This window comes from Galleria mellonella, unplaced genomic scaffold, assembly GCF_026898425.1.
Source record: "Galleria mellonella isolate WM207_F2 unplaced genomic scaffold, CSIRO_AGI_GalMel_v1 utg33, whole genome shotgun sequence".
NCBI classification, from domain to species: domain Eukaryota; kingdom Metazoa; phylum Arthropoda; class Insecta; order Lepidoptera; family Pyralidae; genus Galleria; species Galleria mellonella.
Window position 1 is genome coordinate 6,570,720 of NW_026442079.1, and position 25,570 is coordinate 6,596,289.

The following is a 25,570-nucleotide window of genomic DNA, read 5'->3' on the forward strand; positions in this document are numbered from 1 at the left end:
ATAGTAAGATTTTATTATTTGATTGTTATTGTAATATTTAAATGATTAAGAAGCTTGAATTTGTTAACAGTGATAACGAAAACGGAGATCAAGGCCCAAATCAGCCCCCCGTGTCACCACGACCCAGTAGCAGTGCAGGCGGTGAGTCGTGTTACTTCTTCTTTCGAACATTTTTTTTATTTTTAAGCGGTATCAGAAAGTAGTTTTCAATTCATCTGTATCTTTTTGTGTTTTCTATTATCTTTCATTTTGAACCGATTTTGATCTTTTTACAACACAATAGGGTTTGTGTGATCATATTGATTTTGTCACAATTGAAGGGCTGTTTTTTTTTACGGAATAAAACCTTAATAAAAACGAGGGCAGATAGCAGTAGTCTGTGGCAAATAGATAAGTCCGGTAAAAATAAGTGAAGGTGTAATACTAATATATGAGTTATAACATGTTTGGACAGGTCATTGGTTTGAGAATACATACACAAAATTTCATACTGATATTTGTATTACAATTACTTTATAAGTCGTTCAGATCAGATAAGTCGATCTTTCTCCCTTTAACAGGAAAAAAGTAAATCGAGTGTTAATAAAACATTACTTTTTACACAAGAAACCCATCACGGTAACCACTCCAGAAATAGTCACGAAAATCCACGATATCGTATTGGGAGATCAACGAGTGAAGTTGAGAGAGATAGTTATCTACCTCTCTCAACTACAGTCTATAGTCAACTCTGTCTAGTGTTATCATTGTAAATATCTCATATGAACGAGTTTTCAACACATCACATGATCATTTGCATATGGAAAAGCTTTCGGCATGATAGGTGCTGCGTTTGTGGATAATTGACCAAAAATGTGAAACTCAGATGAGATTTTGCGCGGTTTCATCACTAGATGAAACGTGTTTATTTTTACACACCAGAGACAATTAAAAAAATCTAAGTAGTGGGTGGAAGCCGGTAGCAGTGCTCTGAAGAAGGCCAAGGTGGCTCCATCAGCAGAGAAATTATGGATACGGTTTGCTGGAATGCATAAGATACAATCTTGAGTTCCTCCACCAAGGGAAGACAATAAATGGAGAGTCAAGAAATTAAAACCAAAATGGCTTATCTTGCCAAGAAGAAAAATCTGTTTCATCACGATAATGCTCCTGCTCATTCTTCCGCCATTGCAATGGTTAAGCTGATGGAGTTACGCTACGAAACGCTTATCCATCCACCATATTGTTCTGACTTAGCTCCGAGTGATTTCTCCCTTTTTTCAAACATGAAAAAATGGCTGGGAAAAACGAACATTTGGAACTGATTTGGATATATCTATAAAACTAAGGCGTATTTTGAGGACATTGGAAAAGATTGCTAAAAAGAAGAGATAAAATACTTTAGAATTAACCAAGTGTATAGTTTTAAAAGGAGACTATGTTGAAAAATAAATGACATTCATTCGAGAAAAGTAACTCTTTGTTTAATTTTTATCGGACTTATCTAACTTCGTAATTTTTCGTAATTGTGCCTTTTAATGATTATAAATTATAATACTAACATAAAGACAGTTTTCATTACTTACTGTATTTCTATATATATTATAGACGTAAATAAAAAAAAAAACGTAAGAGACAATATGTAAATATTAAAAAAATACTTAAATTTAGGTTTGGTTGAATCTATAAAACGATATTTATGTTAAAAAATATTATGAAAATGTGCCATTAAACTAAGCATTTTTCTTTATGTATCTATATTCGTTTACAGGATCCAGTTCTAGTGGACAAAAACGCCCATCTTCTGATCCGGAAAGCCACGTTTTGCCTAAGAAACGTATACGTATTGAGTCCGCATTTTTGCGGCGTGATTCATTCATCGACAGCATGTTCGGTGGCGTACTGCTGACGCGAGTTGAGTGTACCGAATGCCATTCGTCGTCTCTCTCCCGTGACGTGTTCCGTGATCTTCAACTTGCTTTTCCTGAGAAACCAGAGGGATGGCAGCACAATGTGCAGAATCTTCTAGAGTACTACTGCTCTAAAGAACGCCTCAATGGGGATAACCAATACGAATGCCGCGATTGTGGAGGTCTACGGGACGCCGAACGTAGCGTTCTTATTGAAACAACGCCCAAGTATCTTATTCTCGTACTCAAGAATTTTAAGTAAGTACACCCCTTTAATTATAACATTGTAATGGTATGTATAAGGTAATGAATTATCGATCAAGATTTATTTATTTTTTTGTATTCTCAGATTCGACCCAAAGCTGCAAGTGCAAACTAAATTGTTGCATTCAATGTACCATAATCATACGGTGACATTGCCTACGGTACGTTCCCAGGCAGACCACTCAGCGTATGCGTTGTATGCAGCTGTTATTCATACCGGGACCACGCTTGACTCCGGACACTATTACACGGTGGCTAAGGATAATGACCAGTGGCATATGTACAACGATGATATAGTTTCTGTCACTAATGAGTCTGAACTAAATGGTTTGAATCGAGCAAGTACCCCATACATATTATTCTATAGACGTACTGATATTGAGGAAGGAACTGCTCCCTCACTGGAGGAGCTACCACCGAGGCTCCAGGAGAGTGTGATGGCCCACAACAAGCATTACGTTGAGACTATCAAGAAGAGGCGATTGACACGCCCATGACAATTAAGATCGGACAAATACATCGATTTCACGGTGTTGGATTATGTCGACTCCAAGTAAAGATCTTGCCTATATTTTTATTATAAAGTGACACAAATTGATTAAATTTATGTATTTGCTATTTTTTTTTTGTTATTTTTTATTAGAGCACATCTCTCGAAAATATATATAAATTAATTTAATATTCATAAATGGCCATTGAGTTCTTAATGTTTTAAAAACCTTTATATATATATATATCTTACCGTGTTATTTCATATACTATATTACATATATTGCGTCTAATCATCAAATCAAATTTAAAATGACGTAATTAAGATAGATATACATAGTTTCAACAAGATTGATTTATATTGATGCAATGATATGAAATTTAATTTTAAAAAGTATTTGCTATAAACGTGATAAGTACAGAAAGTAGTAATATGGATGCAATTTAAAAGTAAGCTATTACACTAGCTAGCTGGTTTGAAAGTCTACATATATTTATCGAGACTAGCAAGTCCGAATGCGATGGGATTTTCTTGTTTTATTACAATTTGCTATAGACCATTTCAAGTCTTTTATCAAGTAACATATGTTTGCAAACTTTTAGCTCAATTAATATTGTTTCAATATAAAAGTAAGCTTTTACACTAGCTAGTTGCTTTGAAAGTCTTCATAAATTTATCGAGAATAGCACGCCCAAACGCAACGTGGTTTTCCTGTTTTATTACTAAGTTCCTATAAACTATATCAAGTACTTTATCAAGTAACATATGTTTCTACACTTTTAGCTCAATTAATAGTGTTACAATTTAAAAGTAAGCTTTTACACTAGCTAGCTAGTTTGAAAGTCACCATAAATTAATCGAGAGTAGCAAGCCCAAACACGATCTAGTTGTAATGTTTTATTGCAAATTTCCTAGACCATTCAAGTCTTTTATCATGTAACATATGTTTGCAAACTTATAGCTCAATTAATATTGTTTCAGTTTAAAAATAAGCTTTTAACACTAGCTATCTAGTTTGAAAGTCTTCATAAATTTATAGAGACTAGCAAGTCCGAACGCATGGCGTTTTCTTATTTTATTACAAAGTTCCTATAGACCATTTCAACTCTTTTATCAAGTGTTACTTGATTGTTTGCAAACTTTTAGTTCAATTGAACGTAAAGAAGAACGGAAAGTAGGTTAATTTTAATTTGTAATATTTGATTATATCTATTAGAACTGTGGAAGCTTAATAAAAGCATAACCGTTCTAAATATTATTGGTAACTATACAATAATATTTTAAGATCATTGCCTCTTTCTTATTACTACAATATATTTTAATAAATGCGAACCACTTTTCCATCTTTAGACGTCTAACCGCATTAATTTGGAACTAGTTTGAAAAGTTATTACTCATCGTGCTTGAGGTTTTGAAAATTTAATTTCCTTGCTTATATATTTATGTATGGGACCGTTATATATCAAGAAATAATTGATCAAGTCGGATATAGGCACAAAAGCAAGACAACTGTGCTTTATAGCAAGGTCGTGTTTGTAATTGCACATAATATCTTTACTATAATATATATTATTAGTATAAATGTGAATATTTCCGTGTAAAATGGATACTACTGAACCGATTTGAAGGAAATTTGACAGAGTGTAAAATTTAGGAATGAATATAACCAGTAATGTACTAGTTTAAGTAATTAATTTTTATTGTTTTAAATAGTATATTGGGATTTATTCATTCTTTTTTTATATACAGTTCTTTGCAAAAAGGTCACTTTTCATTTTCTTCAATTAATTGAAATAAAAGCGTAGGGAAATAAATTTTTACAATAAAATGAAATAAATATTCCAATACATTACAAATAAAATATTATTGCTTTAAAAATTAAATTAATAATCAATCAATATAGTAAATTAATTAATAAAGAGAAGTACTTAGAGTAAAGCTTAAAATACGTGATTTTTTGCTGGAAAAAAGTGTACGATATTTTAATAGGTTAATACAGTAACATAATTGTGTTCTTGGAAAATCATAGACTAAGAACACAAAATCTATTTTTAGTTTATTTTTGTATATCTCAAATTTAATGTTGTAATGAAATTTAACTGCTCGATTTTTATACAAAAGGGTTTATACAAATCAAAAAAAATTTAATCCAATGTCTGTTACATATTAAGAATGCAGTGTAACATAATAGATATTATTTATTTATTTATGTATATTCATCATACCATTTATTATTGTTATGTATAGCATAATAGATGCTTAGTGAACAAAAACGTACAGTAATATTACATCTTTCAATTTGTGTCACTTTTAAAAATTTAAATCATCATCCATAATCCGTATTAACATGATCAGAATATGTTCGGATTTACACAGACCGATACTCGGGCGCAATGTGTTCATGGCCATTTTATGAAAAATATATGTTTAAGAAATATAAACTATCATTAAGGTCATGTAACCATTAGCTGTGTACTCTGAAGCTAATTCGTAGGGGTGGGTTTATTCAGTCCGAACATACTCTGAACATGTTAAAATAACATCATTATAACAACACAAATACCGTAGAAATATATTACAGTTTCTAGTATTTGCCACTGTACGATCACTAAATGTTTTGGGAATGGTTTAAGCAAGCCTAATTCTCTTTGCAATGTAGGTGCTCGATTTAATGAAGACTGTCCATTTAGTAACACTGGAAACAAAATGGCTCTGACCATTTCACTGTTTGTTGGAAAATAAATGGATAACTTAATTAAAAAATATTCAGTAAGTCGTTCGTTGTCATTATATTTAGATAAATATGTAGTAGTACCTTATTCAAAATGGATATCATACAATCTCTATAATTGTTTCAACATTATCTATGTGTCAACCAATAATCGTTATTCTAAGATGTAAAGTTCACCATTTGTCTTGGACACTTGTATTGAATTTTATTTATGCATAATAATATCTTGGCGGTTATTATTATACATAAACTTATATAGCGACCTTTGTAAGCGTACATGAGAGATATATATGAGAGAGACATACAATCTAATCGAGTGTAACTTCCTAGTAACGAAGTCACGTTTGTACGTAACTTTAATTAAGACCACAGTTATTTAACAAAATTAAGGCACTTATTTAATTCGTATACATAAGGAGTATGTTCCTTTTGTATCGCAGTACTTGGCATATCGTTTATGGTAATAAAAGTCATCGGTAATGATGTTAATACTGTAAGATTTTTAACTGCGTTTATCTATGCATAAAAACTTGTGATCTCCAGCTAATGTAATTGGAACATATGACTCCCAAAAGAGAAATATCTTTTTTGGGAATCAGCAAAATTTTTGTATTATACTGTTGATTTTGCAAGTACTTGACGATAAAGTATCGGCACATGATTGTATGTGTGGTGCTCGGATATATATATATATATATATAAATATATATATATATATATATATATATATATACAGAGAACTTATCCATATATATATATATATATATATATATACACACAGAGAACTTATCCATATATATATATATATATATATATATATATATATATATATATATATATATATATAGTCTATTCGAGCCAAATATGACGCATAAAACTCCTCATCTGTTGCTGAACTCGGGTACGCTTACAACAGTCCCACTAATGTAAATAACAGTGATCTCGTAGAGATCTTTTCAATACTTTGCCGAAACTTTCTTTGGCGTTTACTTATATTAATAGAATGTTATTTACACCCAGTTTTAATACATTGCAAGTGTGCTGAGAACTAGCTGACATTTTGCACTATATACTTAAGGTACATTGAAATTCATTTATTTTTCAAATATAGCAGACCTGAATGGTACTAAATCACTTATATATTTTGTGTTTCGTGAAATATTGTTAATATTATCTCAGTGATTACTTTTTTTTTTGTAGAAAATGAATTTATATTATTATACAATTTTATTTATTTTTAATGTGCTGCAAATGTGTATTTCAAAATGTTCACTATTTCTTAGTTTAAATAATTATATAGCTGTAACGGAAAATGTATTACAAGTTAAAACCCAATGATAGTGTTCAACTATAAACAGTAAGGAACTTTCCCCAAATAGTTAAAAATTAAAATTTTGAATATTTCATACTAAATGATCACGTGAACACGCGAGTTGTACGAAGATTTCTTGGTATAAATTTCTGGAATACTATCGTTGAGTTTCTGATCGTTATACCATCCCCTTTATACTTTAATTGTAGTTGTCAAATTTTTGTTATTTAAAATAATGTTCAGACAAAGTGTTGAGCAAATTGTAATTTAAAATTGTAAATTATTGGTAAGTTTAAGATATAAATGCGGGTGGTTATAAACTATACCCTAATAGTTATCGTTTTATTTTTTATCAATTTGGACATGCAATATATACTAATAATTTGGCAATAATTATTTTTTCCCCTAGTAAAATTGGGATGCACACAAATGCGGATAATTTTTTTATTCACATATTTTTTATGTTTATGATTCATGTTTGAGAGTTGAGACATGAATAATGGATACATAATTTATTAAAATTGTTTTTAAAAATTTATTAATGAGAAATATAAATATGCTACGTCATTAATATATACGATCAGTGAAGATTTGTATAAGAATGTAACATACTTGTATTGCATATGCATGAATGCATCTACGAGCCAACTTTTAAAACTATTTCACATACTCGGAATATTCGTCGACGGTCTGCAAAGTGGGAGTAAAATAGCGTTCGGATTGCAGTTTATTTCGAGCCAGTTGCATCGGTGACTTCGCCCGTGTTGTATTTGAAATGAATTAGTATTAAGTATGTATTTACGTTTTTCTTTTACTATTTACCTTCTTCTAATTTCTTACTCATTCACCGAAATTATATGCAGTTTATTTTCTAATTGTAAATTCCAGTTTCGTGACGGTTCAGCAGTTAAAGCGGCAAGAAATAAACAGATAAACCTCGTTACACATTTATGGTGTACTAGTTTTTACTAGTTTAGTCTAGTTAATAGTATTTCTCTGTCATAAATACTACGTATATTTACGAGTACGTGTACAAAACAAATGAGTGTGTGACGTAAAGTGTGTTATCTAAATTTTTATTGTTATAATAAAATATGAATATTATTATTTACTTTTCAACACTATTATTTTTCAGCCGTTTGGCTATCACGTTTACCGTTTTGAGTCTTTTAACAAATATCTAACCGAATTCCTTTTACATACGCTTTGCAAATTGTCTACGCTGTGTAACGTATACACAAGTCGTAGTCTGAGATAAATAAAGCTTTTTATTAAAATGTTAAGGTCTTTAACACGAACTTGTATCTTTAATTTCTAGAGCCTATAATACCAGTTGGCTTATTATCAATCGATCAAATACAACGAGGATACAGTATCTTCAGAAACGTTTATATCTTTAATCTGCTTTGTAAATTGTAAACTATTTTTGTTATTCGTTACATTCCATTTAAGATTTTTTATAATTGTAATAATTTTTATTTCGTCGGTTAGAAAAGTGAGATATGACAGTGAATTTACAGGGTACAAAGGCAAAATATCTTTGTCCTCAGGAATGGCAATGTATGGGAGGTATCATGGGAGAAACAGTATACTCTGTTATGTCCATGGTACTATTCATGTCTATAGGTGACGGTAACCACTTAACATCAGGTGGGTCTTTAGTTTGTTTGCCATTCTAAGTTACATAAAAACAAACCTTATTAAGCGACTTTAAAAAAAAGGGAGGATAAGACGAAATTATCTATTTCTATGAAACATCTTGTCGTTTATCAATGTGTTGTGCATTTTCATAATTAAAAATGTTATTATTATTGAGCAATATCTACTTGTTGACAGAGTATTTTAGGTATTGTCAAACAGCAAATTCATGAAAGTAATTCATCAATATTAGTGTATTAGTTATTACTCCAGTCGTGCTCGAGGTATTTTTTAATTTAGTATCCAAATTCTTTGTAAACCATTGGTGGATTTGCTTAGCTTAATTTTTATGTTCTTGATGTGAAGTATTAACCAAGTATTAAAAAAAAAAAAAAAACTTGCCATCTCCCAATAATATATCATGCAATCAGTATAGTTAGTACATATCATCGTGCGAGTAACGCCCTCAAGTTTTAGCGTACATTTCAGACAAATTGTCTGAAGCCCATAACAAGTAATAATTATTTTCAATAAATTTTCAAAATTCTGTCGTTTGCAATTCTCAAAAGAATCCATTTTTGTAAAGTAACATCTGTTTTAAAATTTGACACTGGCTTACACTGTATCTTCTGTTTGTATTTGATCGATGGGGTGGTTATACTAACTACTGAATTTGCCATAATACACCAGGGTGGAAAAAAGGCTGGATAGTTATAAAAGATTATTTGTCTTTTTTTCCACCCTGTACACATACCTAAGGATTAAATAATTTTTTTCTTAGTTTTACACGGATTTACATATGGCTCTTGTTCAGTATTCATTCATATCATTCATACTGACTCATTCACGCACTCTTTTTGCCTGCGTACATGTGACTAGAAACATCACAGTTTCTTCATAATGTTTTTAAAAATATCAAATAGTGATCAAAACCAGTGCCGTTTTACTAAAACAGTTCACCCAAACCTGCAAGTCTTAGAAACTAGAAAATATCAAATATGTTGCTAGTTCTTATAACTTGTAGGATTGGATGAACTGTTTTAATGATATAAGTACTAGATTTAATCACTATTTGTTCTTAATATTTTAGTTTATTTCTTATTGTCATTTTCCCATAAAGTTTTGCATAATAATATAAACAATATGGAATTAAATTATAAAAGTATAAAATTTTAATCTTTTTTTTGATAATATGCAATAAATATAATCATATATAACAACGTCATCACAATAATTTAAATTTGTATATTTATCTTTACTTAAATATATCACTATTTAATATGTTTAAAGAAATTACAAAGGTACTGTGATGTTTCTAGTCACACGTACGCAAGCAGAGAGACGGCGTGAATGTTATGAATGATTACTGAACAGCTCTCATAAAAACAAAATATAAAATTACAAATTCATTTAATGTATATTATAATAATAATATCTATTTAAATTGTTATAAATGTGTTTGATAGGTGCTGAATGGTAATTTTCCAGAATTACTACTAATAAGAATAGTTTGTCTAGATAAGTTGATCACATTGAATTTCATTCAACCGAACATTCTATATAAGAATGAATGTACTTTAAAAAAAAAAAAAAACGTTCTGATATTTTATTGCTTTTAAAAACATAATTATAACACGTATTTTTTACTAGTAGAAGAATAATTTCTAATATATTTCTCTATCGAGACAATCTGTCTTTTATCTATGCATGTTACTATATCTACAGTATTTTTATTAGTAGTAATGTAAATAAAATTTTTGGAAAATGTCTTGTTGAACAAATGGTAAGGTGCGAGTAATGAATAGTCGTTTGCGTTCGAATTCTGGGACGTGCAATCGTTCATTTGTTGAGTTTACTTTGATTATATATTGTACATGTAGTGCACGTACCGGAATTCAGGTAATTAAGAGGGCGTATGGTGTAAGACTGTCACCATTTTACCTGTCAAATTTCAAAGAAAATTACAAATTACATATTTCTAAATGAATTTAATTGTAGTTTAAAAGTAATGCATGTTTTTATTATTGATCGTAAAACTACTAAAAACTGCGCCACTAATAGTATTATATATTAATTTTGTTGAGTTTATTTCAATTATGTTTTGTATATGTAGCGCACTTACCAGAATTAAGGGCGCATAGTGTAAGATTGTCATTATTTAATTTGTCAACTTTCAAAGAAAATTACAAATATTTCTGATTGAATTTAATAAATGAAATTTAAAAGTATGTGATGTTTTTATTATTCATCGAAAAACTACTAAAAACTGCGACACTAAAAGTATTATATATTTATTTCATATTCAATTTTTTAAGTTTCATAAGAGTATCATATATAGTTTATAGTAATCGTATTAATTATATGTATTATTTTGTGATTTACATAAGAGGTATTTTTTTAAATAAACACTTATAATTATTTAATGTTTAAGGTTTGACAGGTAATAAATGGATGTTGGAAATCTTATGGGAAGCGGCCTCTTAAGTGATTTAGGTTCGATGGCGAACTCGTCATCCGTCACATTGGTCAGAAATATTGATTTTCAAATTAAACGTGTATATCTAAGATGAATATTTTTGAAAAATGTGTAAAATGAAGATGGGTCCTGAATCGTGAGAAGCAAACGAATGTATTTTTGATAATATATGTTAAATTTACTATTGCAATAAACTGTATGTAATAGAGTATTTCAATATGAATTATGTAACATTTTGCAATATGTATGCCTATAAAAGTTGTAATATATTTTATTGACTACACCCCTTGCTTGTAAAATCACTAACTGTCCATTGAAAATTCTTTACATATTAATAGCAATTGAATATACTTATTTAGCGTTTAAAGTAAGGGGATAGATAGATTAAAAATAGGATTTACTGTATTTATCATGAATGCTCATTAATACCGTTATTTTTGGTATATTAATATAATACTTTGTGGACAGATTATTGATGGGTATTATTGTATTAAAGTATATTTGTGCAGTAAGACAAGTTGCATCCCGCAATTTCGTCTGCATAAAAAATGTGGGCGCTAAGTGTTTCTTTAAAATTTGTGATCTCGCTTCTTATCCAGTCGGGATAAGGATATACATTACAACATCCTGTTGGTACACCGTGATATAAAGTATTTTATGTTATAAAACAAACTTATTATCAATATTAATAGTAACTGATACAAGGAAATCAATTTATCCAGTTTAACTTATAGTCACAGTATTTAAATATTAATGTCGTAGATTCAGTATTTAAAAAGCTATTTTTCAAAAAAAAATAATTCAATGGGTGTGTTTTTAAAATTAATGAATGTATTCTCAAATTACCAATGAAATAATCCAGTCAGTATAAAATAGTCACGGTTTCTAAAGTTTTTAATTACTCAGTTGGCATATTTCTATTAAAAAAGTATTCTTTGGGTATTTTATTTCAAATATTTCAAAAATATGTGCATAAACCGACAAGTGATATGGAATATTTTATGCTTATACTATGCTTTCTAACATTTTGCTATTGTTTGTATTTTTTAATATTTTGTAACAAAATTATATTTTCTTTTTCATATATTATGATCCTGTTTAAAATTATGTTATAGTTATTATAATTGTTTCACGTTTACCTTTTATGTAAATACATAAAGCATTTAAATATTAAGATCTAGATATTCAGTCATGATTAACAGTTGTATAAGTAGGAATATTATTATTATGTTTGGGGCCTAGTTGAAGCCCTTTATGAATGTGACTTTTTGATTTATGATTTAGAAAAAAAAATAAACAAAATGTAAATCGGTTTTTGGTTAATGAAATAAATCTTTTAAAAATCGTACAATTTTATTATTATAAACCAATAAGCCTTCCACCTAGGTTGTTAAGTTTATCCGAAGCTGCTTTGGTAATTTTTCGAATAATTGTACCGGGCACCTGAAAATAAAAAGGCAATATAAAATCATGAACTATAATGTATGTATGTATTGTATATATTCGTGGGTAAACCCACGAGTATATACAATACATGTACAATACGATACACTCACTATTTGGAATGCAATTCTTTCCTTGCTATAGAATTAATCAATAAATTTACTAGTAACACTGTTACCCCTCGCGTTGCCCGCGTGAATCAGTTTATCTTATCGATATATATATATACCTGTGTCATTCGATTTAATTAATTAATTTTATTTTATTAATTTAATTTTATAAATTTTATAAATTTTATTTTATAAATTTAATTAATTAATTTTATTCATTCGATTTATATTTATTTTAATATTTATACCTGTGTCATTCGATTCGTTCAGCCGTTTGAGTAACAAACATTTGTACAAATTTTCATATATACGTGGGACACAAAGTTTTGCGACATTAAAAAAATGTTCTATAGGTAAATATATTTTTATTACATCTTTTCAAAGTACTCTCCATCAGCCTCTATACAAAGTTTCATGCGTCTGAACCAGTTTTGAAACACTTTTTCCAGTCCATCGCATATACCTCATTTACAGCCTGCTCGAACGCTGAGACCGCATCATCCGGCGATGAAAATTGTATCCCTTCGAACTCATTTCTTATTTTTGGGAATAAGAATAAGTCACACGGTGCTAGGTCAGGGCTGTAAGGAGGGTGACCTAGGAGTTTGACCGGTGTGTTGTCTAGGAAACACAACAGAGAAAAATGCCACGCATTTGGTAGTATACCATTCGGTGTTAATGTTTCTTTGCTTTCGTAAAGGAATTGACACGAAGTAGCCAGTCAAATTAAAAAAAGCTCGCGGAAAAATATTTTCGTCCCGCTTCTAGGTCGCTTTACTTTGGTAAGCGTTGATTCGTTTTGAAACACCCAATCCGTCGACTGACGATTTGTTTCTGGATCGTATTGATGAATTCAGAATTCATCACCTGTAACGATGTCGTAAACACGCCGAGACGAGCCTGATTCAAATTTGTCTATCATATCACCATTCCACCCTTGCCTGCTTCTGAACATCGGTGAGGTTGTGCGGCACCCAGCGTGAAACTATCCTCCGCACCCGTAGATGCACGTGTAGAATCTCGTGAAGGCTTCCTGATCCAATCTGCAGTATATGCTGAATCTCTTGGTATGTAACTCGTCTATTGTCTTGGATCAATTTTATCACTGCTAGCACGTTTTCTTCCGTAATAGCCGTCAAAGGCCGACCACTTCTTTCTTCAAGTAATAATAAAATTATTTAAAAGAGCAACACGCAAGTTTCTTGCTCGTTCTTCTTGTGATGAGACAGCTTTCCGAACGAGCGGTAGATTAAAAAAAAAAAATTAATGACTATTCAAAAGTGCTTCAATGTAAGTTTATTTGAATAAATGATTTTCTATTCTATTCTTCATCCCCCAAAATTAGTTGAGCGCTCTTAAATTCATTATACCGTTGCCTTAGAAGGGCCTTCATCCATGAATGCCATTTTGAAGTCTATCGTACGATTCGTCCGGTTTCAGGCGACACTTAATAGCGTAAAAAATCATAGCGCGAAAATGTTCTCGACGCAAATCCATTTTTTAATGAGACGTAGTAGTTTTAATTAGCTCGCAAAAAATGTGGAGGGAAGTTTTGAATTTCAAACGTACCTATTTTTACTTTAATCATATTTTTAAATATAGAATGTTAATTGCCAAATTACTAACTTTTAATTTTGACAAGATTGTGATTCATAATTAGAATTAAATTATAATCGTTGTACAAAAAGGCAACACATTAATTTATTAAATTAAAAAAAAAATTATAACCTTTACAATAAGCAACTATTTACTTAATAATTAAAACTAGTATTTTCTCACCTCTATAATCGAGTTAACAAAATTAGAGACACCTTCAGCACCTTTGACTATCGCTCGGCCAGTTCCGTAGAATTTGTCTCCTGTATTACCATATTTTTCTTCTTCCTCAATTGTATCTACTAATGGTTTAGGCTGTAGATGCAAATTATAACAATTTACTAATGAAATAATTGTAAATTATTCTGACAAGGTTTTATTACATTTATCACTAGGTATATAATAATGGATAATACAATTTAAGTGAATATCTAAAACTAACCTTTATTTTTGATTCAACAGAGAATTTAAAATTAATTTCTTTATTTTAAATATTTTACGCTCACATGAAGATTGAATTAATTATTAGTTTTTACGATTTTCATTAATTTATAGAAGTTTTAGCAGTTTCATAGATGAATCAATATTACTGTTACTGTTTAAAAACAACAGTATCCGTTTACCATCATTCGTACCGAATGCTTGTTTTTTTTTTTACTCATATTAGTTATTGGTCTTACTTGTTTTAAATCTATTTTAAATAATAGCTAAAATGTATCTTTAAATATAGATAATATAGTTTCTAATAGATATAATGAGTGTTATTTTTAGGTGTGTTAGTTTAAACGCAATAAAAACATTTAAATAATTTACTTGTAATATTCCAGCCACTATATGCTGCAGATTTTCCTTTACGGACAGCGTTTTGCTACCCAAACCTTCCGTTTCTAACAAGGCACCTTCTAGAGTCGTGATCGGCGGAGCAAACCAACCATCTGCTCCTTGAATATTTAGAGATCCTGCCTGTAAATTTCAAACATTTGAAAATGACGATTTAAAAGTAAAAGGAAATAATTTTCTTTTTTCTTTTTATTTTGAAAGAATTGCACTTTTCAGATGATCTCACGTGTACTAATATCAATATCTCATGGCAACCATCGCTCGCCATTGACAGGGAATTCATCTTTACACGCTTGAGCCTAAATGGTCATGTAAAGTGCGGTTTTAGAGAAATTTTCTCCTATGAACGCTCAGGCTTTGAAATGAGCTCCCTGCTGACTGCAGTATGGGGTACTTCAAAAACCGTATATTAAGGTTTCTTTAGGGTCGGCAACGCGCACATGACACCCCTGGTGTTACAGGCGTCTATAGGTTACAGTGACCGTTTATCATCAGACGGGCTGTATGCTTGTTTGCCATTTTTGTACAAAAGTCGATTGCTTGGGTACCTCTGTCCCATTCGTGTTTCAACCGTAAAGCAGCTGTGTTTGCATGGCTGTGTTTCGGTTTGAAGGGTGGGATATGGCGTGAATTTACTGGTTATAGAGGAATAACACTCGAGTCCTCAGGAATGGCAACGCATGGGGGGTATCATGGGTAAAACAGTATACTCTGCTATGTCCATGGTACTGCTCATGTCTATAGGTGACGGTTACCACTTTCCATCAGGTGGGCCGTCAGCTTGTTTGCCATTCTATTTTGTATATATAAAAAAAAAAAAACAAAATAATTAATCTCAACATTTTTTTTTTGCTGTGAAATAGACATTTTTCATTTTAATGTCTTGTAACAACTAACTAACTTGTCGGTAACAACTAAATAAAACTGCAATAACCTTAGCGGTGTTTACACCAGAGTTTATTCTGTGCGAAAGGAGTTCTGATAAAGAAGTATCGCTGCTGATGGCGCCTTGTTGATTGGTGTAAATATTGGAACTTTCTTGTGGCTGGTCGTAGACTGGAAGGTCGACGCGGATAGGTTCGTCTGCCGGGGCTGATAAACAACCGACTACTGACAAGACTACCACAAGCAAGGCGTAAGACATTCTGCAAAGGAAATTGTTGTTTGATACTTACAACTGGTACATACATATAGATTTGCTTTTGCTTTTGTACTTTGAAAGGAGAAAAGAAACTTTATTTTGTACAAATACATGACAGCACCCACACAATGGTTACAAAATAGTTAAACCAATAATAATAATAATAATAAAAAAAAACTACTGTAGCAGTCTAGCAAGAATGTGTGTGTGTGTGTGTGTGCGTTGCAACATTTGTCAAAACGAGGTTCGTGCTCAGCATGTCACTGTAGTGTCAGAAACGCTATAGTTAGGGCTGCCGACTCTCGAAAGGACCAATCCGGGAGAATTTTATATTTAAGAATTTTATCGAGGGGAAGGGGGATTAATTAAAGAAAATCATTAATTAATTTTTAAATTTATATATTTTTTGTTTTCCAGCTGCATTTATTGTTTGTCGGTTTTTCGCCACAAAATCATAAAAGTGTAAAACTTGAAAAATCGAAGTTTTGTACTTGTAACTTTGTTTTTATTGAAGAAATACTCATTCGGTTTCTTTCCTTATTCTATACTTGCTCCATCATACTGAATACGTACTCGCATGAAGCATTAGAGACCACAATGCGAGTAAGTAGCGACGAGCGAGCGAAGAATGCATTTAATTTTTAGAAAAATCGTAGAAATTGTTGCACTCTGGGAGGTCGGGAGGATAACCATTATTATTGGAGTCTCTCGGGCAATCTGGGAGGGTAGGCAACCCTAGCAACAGCGCTGATTTCCTGCACGAGCCTCAACAGCCCATCGAGTCCTAATTAATAAGAATAAATTTAGATGGATGATTTTAACTGATGCAGTGGTGTGCTTGAAGTGTTTTGTGTACCAATTACAGAAAAATAAAATATTTAAATATAATAAATTTGTAGTTTGTATATATTAAATAACAAAATATGGCCTTGCTAATGATAGGCGTTCTAACTGCACGTAAAGAATAACAATAATAACAAAAAGAAAAACAAAACAGGTATTATTCGCATAGACTCTAAATATCGTGCATCATACGAATATATCAGTGCAATGGCTGGCTCATATTGTCAAATCATCCCCATACTCAACCGAGGATCACAAAAACTAGGTAAGTACCAAGGTAGGTAAGCAGTAAGTAGAGTGAATTATAGTTACATACTTTAAAATATTTGTATGTACAAAGGATATTGTATGTTTACAAAGTTATCTAAAATAGCTATTTCGTTCATTATATCTTTATCGTTACTAATAAGTTTGTTTATTTATTTTTTACTTTCCACTTGGCATGAAATTGAGTGCTTATTTATATTAAAATCATGAAATATGATAGGTCGGTTGGTATCTATATGTGCCTATCCTGGTCATGCAGACGAAGTCGCGGAAAAATTATCCATAAATTACGGTAGGAAGAATTAGAGCTCATATACAAGCACGTAAATAATAAGTTAAAATTAGCATCGATTAGATCTATTAATGATTGTTTTCCTTCCATTTTATAATAACATCTAGGGAAATAATTAAAATAAAGATAATAGGTACTTAGTAAATCAATGTACGGTACTTAATAAATTAGTGTTCTTTTGTAACCACTGTAACAACCTATTTATTCATAGATAAAAATCTATCAATATCTTTGATATAACCAAATTTTCCTTTGTCACGAAAAATAATAAACTGTCAATATACTAGAACTGATGCTGTCGGTCTTGTCATCTGCAGGTTAAAATATTTACAATCAATTATTATTATTTGCAATTAAATAACAATATGGATATGCCAGAGGTGAATAAATTATTTGGGATATTTCCTCTTAAATATGGAAGTTATTTGATCTCTTTATTTGGCTTGGGTTCTGGTGGTGTCGGAATAGCGGGAATAATTTTATATGGAATAGCGGAGAACATTATAATGGCCATTTTTTGTGGACATACTTCTATAGATGAAGGTATAAAGAAAACTGTATTGATGTCTATTGGCCTGACGTCTCTCCTTATGTTGGTCGCGAACGCACTTTTGTTTCTCGGTGTGACCTTTACAATACCTGGCTGCGTAAATTCTGCGGTGCGCGTCATGTTAGCAATGTGCGTTTTAATAATGCTTGGAGCAATAATTTTGCCTGTCTCATGTTTCTTTTTGTCGAGTATGTGTCTTGTTAAAAAAATTTCCTCAGTTGTTATGGTTTTGGTTGTATTAACTGTTACTATTTTTCTTGAGTTATGGTTGTACTTTATGGTTGTAGCTTGGAATTTTGAGCAAACGTTGTAGTGATGGTTTTTGTAAAGATGTTATTAAATATATGTGGTTTTACTGAATTTTATAAGAAGGCGACATAATGAAATCGACGCGCAACTTTTGTATTCTTTCTGTATTTATTATATTCAATTATAACTAGAGCTTTTAAGTTTTTCTATTACATCACATCGACCCTAGATTTTTATTTCCGAAGTACTTAAATTTATACTATTAAAATTTTGAATGGATATATGAATATGAAAAATCTTGTCCGCAGCTTCGTAAGCGTGGGCTTTGCAAGTAGAAAAACTGAATAGTCTTTGATGACGTAGGTAAATTATATACCAAATTTTAAATTTGATCTTTAAGAATACAAATGTATTTAATTGGTGTTAGTTTTTGCGTGATGTTGAAACACTGATAGACAAATTATGAAAAATATTATAAAAAATATTGTTATGGCTTCCTTATTGTCATACACATTTTTTTATCATCAATCAATATATAAAGCATTGTGTTTAGGTAGGAAATTCAATAATTTCATTAAAATCAGTTCAGCCGTTTAAGTGTGAATAAGTAAGAAGCATCCAAACATCTGTACAAACTTTCACACTTATACTATTCGTAAAATGTACAGACATCGTCTAGTTACAATGTCATTATATGTATATAGGTTATAGAAATTTTAGAAAATTGATGACTAAAAAATATCAGTATCTTCATATAATACTTCATATAAACTCGGAAGAGAAGTAACTATCTATAGCAATTGTTTTATAAAATATGTGCCTTCAGTTGTAGATGAAGTAGTCACAGGAATTTGTTAATTAACATTGTGGTAAATGTAGGTACAGTAATTAGCCCTTGTTACGAGTATAAAGTTGTTTCAAAGAAATAACTATGTCCAAATAAATTCGCAATAAATAAATAAATATGTAATATTTGTTATATCTATTAAGTATTTATGTAGATTAGAATTGTTGTTAATTTCGCATGAGCACTTAGAAAAATTCGTACAAGAAAATAATAAGTAGGTATAATAAGTAAAGTTAACTACAAACATAAGTTAATTATTAGTTACTCAATACATAAAACGTACTTAGTTACTGTACTCGTAAACTATTATCATATATATTCTTCAAATTATAATAGATACGGTTACAGTAAATAGAATCCAAAAAATGCAGACAGAAGACAATAAAAAAGTAAATATAAATTAACTTTAGGGTTTATTTAAAGGCCAAAAATCTAATTAATTTTATAAATAAAAAAATTATATTTTTAGTTCGGTAGTTTTCATAACAGTCCAGATAAGGTTTATATGGGAAAAAAATAGAAATTTAGTTAGGACCAAAGTTAGGACGTCTGTCACCTAACAAATACATAATAACTATTAAGTAATCATAGTTAAAATCAAATATTACGTAAAAGATATGTATATACTTACATAAAAGATATCACTTACTGCTTTTATATTTAACTAAGTTTTATTAAATAATTAATTACGAGCATATTTATAGTGAACTCAGTTATTTTGCATCGCTACTTACTTGTGATCCTTCTTCAAGACACGAGTATGATGCACATAAGCCACCCGACCACTGCTGACTCTAACACCTCGCGGTAACTCGCACTTTCACATTACGTCACAACTCACAACCTTGCTACTCACCAAACGTGGTAAACTCGCGGGCACAATGGATTCGTTGATCATTAACAAACATTAAAAAATTGGCATCCAGTTACGTGTGTGAAGATAATAAATATATAGATATTAAACGTGGTAAGTATATAGGTATGTTATTATTATTATTTAGATAGGTATTTATTTAGATAGATAGTTCTCTCCGTTCATGACATAGATACAAAATGCTAGTCAGGTAATAATATCATATTACCTAAATTGGTTACATTATAATATGATATTATTAGCGGAAATTATTAAATGACCTGTTATTCAGAATTCGAGAATTGCGAAATGCAATTAATAACATTAATTAGCTGTGATTATTTGTTTAGAACGAGGCATTTCCGAATTTGAATATAGATTATTTGGGGGGAAAGGGATTGTTAGTAATGGACACTGAGAATCCCATTGCTAGCAATATACCTAACCAGGTCGACCTCCTCGCGGTTCCCTCTGGAAACTATCATGGTTAATTCCTGATGAATTCATCATGATGGGCTAACTGGTCTGTTTTAATTGTCATCTATCACCCTTCACTGGTGCTACGCCAGCGTATCCCGTTAGCACAGGCGGGATTACTATACCATTTTCACCCATAAAAAAAAAAAAATAGATTATTTGGTGAATTTACATTATTATGTATCTTTTTTTTTCTGGATGATGATGGAATAGTAACCCCGCCTGTACTATCGGTATTCGCTATGATATATGAAAGGTGAGGATGAAAGCAGGTCAGTTAATCCTTCGTGACAAATTCCATAATAATTAACCACGATGGTTTCCAGGGGGAATCGCGGTGAAGTCGACCTGATAAGGCATATTTCTAGTAATACCTTCATATATGCATACTTCTTCCACCCAATATTCTGTACCTAGGTACTTTAGTATAAACAATAGTTTAGTATAAACCAACTTACCAAGGTACTTCAACTATAGTTGTAGTATCATAATTGAGGATTGTTAGTAATGGGAACGTTAGTCTTTGTCTCATTGCTATCAATACCCTAAGCTCATATACCCTAAGCTCGACTTTTAAACAATCTTCCTTGGAAACGATCACGGTTAATGCCTAATGAATTTCCCACGTAGAACAAACTGACCTGGCTTCTTCCTTATCGTTTCATAGTCCGCTGATACCCTGTATACTAGTTAGTAGATCTCCTGTGTTTTCGTTCGCGTGGATGATATCGCATTATATTTCCCATTATATGATGTTGACATCCTTTAGGGAACTTTATAGTAAATATAATTATTAAATACACAAAGCTATGCCTTGTAATTTGCTTGACCCGTTTTGATATAATATACAGCACGATTTAAGTTAGGCTACACCAATTATAAAATGTTTTTGAAATTCTTTCGGTATCTTATCGTGATGACAAGAGAGAGTATTAACTCAAAATGTAACTGAATAGGGTTTCATTGATTATTTATCATCTTCCTTGCTAATTATTGTGAAAAATTAGATCATTAGATATTAATTTATTCTCCTCTATTATTAAAAAAAATCTAAACAGTTTATTTTGTATGTAGAAAGAGCGCAGATTCTATCACAGTATAAGTAATAGTATTAAAATAGTACTATCCCTAATCTATGCTTTTATTATATTCACTTGCAGCGTTTCCAGAGTTTGTAATTTTTATTGCAAAAGGTAAAACATAATCTTTTCGCGAAATTTTGAAGTAAAGAAATTCTTAGAAAATTTGAGTAATTTTTTAACAGTTTTTGTATTAGTTTATAATTGTATACATACTCGTACAATAAAATTTTGTAAAGAAGGCAGCAAAATAGAGGGCAAGAGAAGTTAAACGTAGGCGACGACTGTATTTTTTCTGTTCGTCATTCACTTTGTGGTTGTTTAGAAAAACGTAGTGAAAATTCAACACTAGTTTGTGATTTGGTAAGAGAGACAGAAATCGTATCAATTTCAAGAAACAAAATTTGATATTTGAGTAAAAATAAAAAATAGCATGTGACAATCATCTGGCTAAATTAATGAATTGTTAGGTACAGTGCCAATTCATTAGTTATTATTAACTGTTTAAATAATATATTGATAAAATTGCAGTGTTTTTTTCAACTTTGACATTAGCAAAATCATCAGAATCCCAATGGAGCTATATTTAAAAACAAAACATGAAAATGTTTTACTTATAATAAACTATACAGGGAATTTTAAAAATCTTATGCAATTAATCGTATGTATGTAGGTACGTACATAGGTATATCTATAATCATTAGCGGATAGTCCATGAACCAAGTTCTATGGGAGCATACATGACCTATTGGCCGCCAATGTATTGTTTCTCTCGTGTAAAGATAATTAACATCTCAATTATCAAACGTCTTTACCTAATTACAATATACCGCTAAGTTGGTTCGGTACTTAGTTTTTTTATCTGGAATTGTATGGTCCGGAGGTTGATAAGACGCGTAGGTATATAGGAATTAATACATACTATAATATCCACTGACTGACATGATAATGATGATAATAATGTCTACTGCTATGTGGTCCCGGTATAGAATGAGCCACCTCTTCCTTTACCGTGAATGCCGTAAGAGACAACTAATGGTCGGTGGATGGGCAGCAGCGTCCCTATTAAAACATAACTAAAAACTAACTGCCAACCCGCCTGTTCTGCGTGGTAACTACTGGCAAAATTTCCCTTATGGGGAAGGCTTATGTTCAGCAGTGGACTGTTAACGGCTGAAATAATAATTTATTATCATCATCATATCAGGCTTTAACTTACTACTGCTGAACATAAGCCTCCTTTTTAGCGGTTGCCACGCTTGCCAGGCGAATTGATAATCTGCAGGTAGGGTTTGGAGATGTTTTGAGAGGGACGCCCCTGCCTATCCCTCGACCATTAAGTATTATTGCCATTACCAGAGGGAGACTTTGTACAAAACTCGTTTGCTTAGGTACCTTTGTATCATTCGTGATTCAACCGTAAAGCAGTCGTGTTTGCATGGCTGTGTTTCGGTTTGAAGGGGGGATATGGCGTGAATTTACTGGGTACAGAGGAATAACACCTGAGTCCTCAGGAATGGCAACGCATGGGGGTATCATGAGCGAAACAGTATACTCTGTTGTCTATGGTACTGCTCATGTTTATAGGCGACGGTTACCACTTTTCATCAGGTGAGCCGTTAGCTTGTTTGCCATTCTAAGTTGTATAAAAAAAATTATAGTCACCTCTTTTTATATATTAAGTTTACATTGTCGTTCACGCATCATCACAAACATAATGACATCGATTGCTTAATTTACACGTAGTTCTAAACATTAACTATAAAGTAGATTTTGAAATAACATCTTATGTAATCAATGAGGAATCATAAAATATGTGACTGACGACGACGGTCTTAGTAAGGACGGACTTCTTATTCTCTAGGTTTTCACTAAGTATATACTTTTATTTACTTTGTATGTACGTAAATATTGTCGCCGTTTCTACCCAGAATCAATAGTACCGGTGATTACCCCGAACATCCAAACTTACAAATTTTACCTCTATATAATATTGGTATAGATAAGTATTTTAAATTTTAAAACTTTTTTCTTTCCTAGTTATCTATCTAAACTATAACTATATTTGTATTTCGAACAGTCATTTGGTGACAATTTAAATTATAACTGACAAATTTTAAATCACAAATACAGTACAATAATACAGTAGATTTAATCTAATGGAATATGTAATCTGTTGTAGAAACGAACAATTTATTGCCATATATGAATAGGTTCTTGTAAAAAAGTACACGAAATGAATTTTTTAAATCAGAGTTACTTAGCCCGGTATGGTCGACTGGCTTTTTGGACTACACCATGCTGCAAGGACATTAAGTCAACAAATTTGAAAAATAGTAAAGAAAATGGACTTCAACTCTGTAAATGTAATACACTAGGAAAGGTACACACCAAATTATGTACGGGAAATCTATGTTTAATGTCTGGATTGACTTTGTGGATGCAAGTTCGTACTTGGGTCCAGTATCAGAAAGATTGTCCTCGACTCCATCGAGATGTAGAATTTCCAAATTTTGATGCATACAGGAAAGACGATTACATTGACGCCAGGAAAACAGGTTGGGGTTCGGGCGATAGTAAACCAGGATTTACATATGTCGTAGGTTTCTTTGGCTTTCTTTGTGGAACTTACGCAGTGAAGTCAGAAGTTTTTCATTTTGTATCATATATGGCGGCAGCAGCAGATGTACTGGCGTCAGCAAGTATCGAAGTAGATATATCAAAAGTGGCCCCAGGAGCGTGTGTGTCATACAAGTGGAGGGGTAAGCCTCTATTTATCAAGCATCGAACACAGGCTGATATTGATTTCGAAGCCAATACCCCTCTGTCTTCTCTACGGGATCCAGAAACTCCTGAGCAACGCACAGTAAATCCAGAATGGCTTGTTGTCATAGGCATTTGTACACACTTAGGATGTGTTCCTATTCCAAATTCAGGGGATTGGGCTGGAGGATTCTACTGCCCTTGCCACGGTAGTCATTACGATAATGTGGGTAGGGCTCGAAAAGGCCCAGCACCCCTTAATTTAGAAGTGCCACCTTATAAATTTATGAGTAATACCCTTATAATGGTAGGCTAATATTACATTTTTGTTCTTATACACATTATGTATCCTTTCCTAAAAATAAATAATATTGTTAATATTTATTGTATGTTTAATTAAAGCTAGTTCCTAGAGGTAAGATTTTGGTAAGGCAAAATATTTTTTTTTGCATGGATGTTATTACATATCTTTCTATTGGTAAAAAAATTATAAACTTTATAATAATATTTTTAAAAAAAAAAAACGAATCGCTTTTGCTAAAATTAGTTTCTGTAAGCAAAATTAATAAATGTTTATTTAGATGGCAGATTATTTTTCTAGTGGGAATGCACCACAGCCATATAATTATCCTTATATTACAAAGTAAGTACAGTATACTAAGTCTATGTAATAAACGATTCTTAGTTTTGACGCCGTGCAAGGCGCGCTCAATCACTTCTTCGTAGGCAGTTTTCGTATGCTTGGTGTGTTGTCCTTACGCAACTGATTCCGCGCGTCGTGGTAGGATTTTAATACGTATGTTAGATCCCTGTTTTTTGGTATTTCATAGTATTTCACTGTAAAATATTATAATTTTTTTAAATTATGACATAGATTACAATAGTAAAAAAAACAGGAAAATAAAAATTGAAATTTTCCGGAAAGAATTTCCACTGGTTTTCAGTTTACTTATAATCTTTGAATTGTTTTAGAATTCGCCAACCTGTCCCTTATACCCTGTATAGGTCGCAGAAGAAAACGAACCGGAAATGGTACATTATATCGTAAAAACTTTTTTTTAATAGGTGATAATGAAATGGCAACTGCCGGCGCTACTGGTATACGCTGGCGGGGCACCAGTGAAGGGTGATAGATGACAGCGTGAAAAGAAGGGATGACCTATTCTACGCTGGGACCATACGGCAATTTTTTTTAGCTTTTCAAATATCGCGCTCAAACTTATAATTAATACGCTATGTACCCACTATTACAAGCATTCCGTCACCTGTATTCAATAGCGAGAACAGTATGCCTTAATTATTGTATCGCAAATCCTAAATATATCCTGCTTAGAATTCTATACGTATATTTGCGCCCTGCTAAGTAACTAACCAGTAAAAAGAAGCTTATTGATCATTCAATCAATTCTTGACGTATAAT

General features: G+C 31.5%; 4 protein-coding genes across 4 annotated transcripts in view; 3 read left to right on the top strand and 1 right to left on the bottom strand.

The window, feature by feature from the left end:
- Nucleotides 1–10,552, top strand: part of LOC113521499 (ubiquitin carboxyl-terminal hydrolase 35) — a 30,193-nt gene extending 19,641 nt beyond the window's left edge. Inside the window, exons 10-12 of the mRNA XM_026907041.3 lie at nucleotides 71–141; nucleotides 1,751–2,147; nucleotides 2,239–10,552. Coding sequence (XP_026762842.1) covers nucleotides 71–141; nucleotides 1,751–2,147; nucleotides 2,239–2,650 — 880 coding nt within the window. The 3' untranslated portion in view covers nucleotides 2,651–10,552. The remainder of the gene's footprint in view (nucleotides 1–70; nucleotides 142–1,750; nucleotides 2,148–2,238) is intronic.
- A 1,539-nt stretch (nucleotides 10,553–12,091) lies between these two features.
- LOC113521061 (uncharacterized) lies at nucleotides 12,092–19,870 on the bottom strand. Its single transcript, XM_026906497.3, has 5 exons — nucleotides 19,713–19,870; nucleotides 15,724–15,934; nucleotides 14,763–14,912; nucleotides 14,133–14,264; nucleotides 12,092–12,243 (listed from the first exon to the last, which is right to left on the bottom strand). The coding sequence occupies exons 2-5, from the start codon at nucleotides 15,931–15,933 to the stop codon at nucleotides 12,160–12,162; spliced, it is 576 nt and encodes a 191-aa protein (XP_026762298.1). The 5' UTR covers nucleotide 15,934; nucleotides 19,713–19,870; the 3' UTR covers nucleotides 12,092–12,159.
- LOC113521070 (uncharacterized) lies at nucleotides 17,642–18,337 on the top strand. The gene has a single exon (XM_026906509.3). The coding sequence runs from the start codon at nucleotides 17,698–17,700 to the stop codon at nucleotides 18,193–18,195; it is 498 nt and encodes a 165-aa protein (XP_026762310.1). The 5' UTR covers nucleotides 17,642–17,697; the 3' UTR covers nucleotides 18,196–18,337.
- A 3,611-nt stretch (nucleotides 19,871–23,481) lies between the features above and the next one.
- LOC113521029 (ubiquinol-cytochrome c reductase iron-sulfur subunit-like) lies at nucleotides 23,482–24,496 on the top strand. The gene has a single exon (XM_026906466.3). The coding sequence runs from the start codon at nucleotides 23,624–23,626 to the stop codon at nucleotides 24,464–24,466; it is 843 nt and encodes a 280-aa protein (XP_026762267.1). The 5' UTR covers nucleotides 23,482–23,623; the 3' UTR covers nucleotides 24,467–24,496.
- Nucleotides 24,497–25,570: the final 1,074 nt, after the last annotated feature.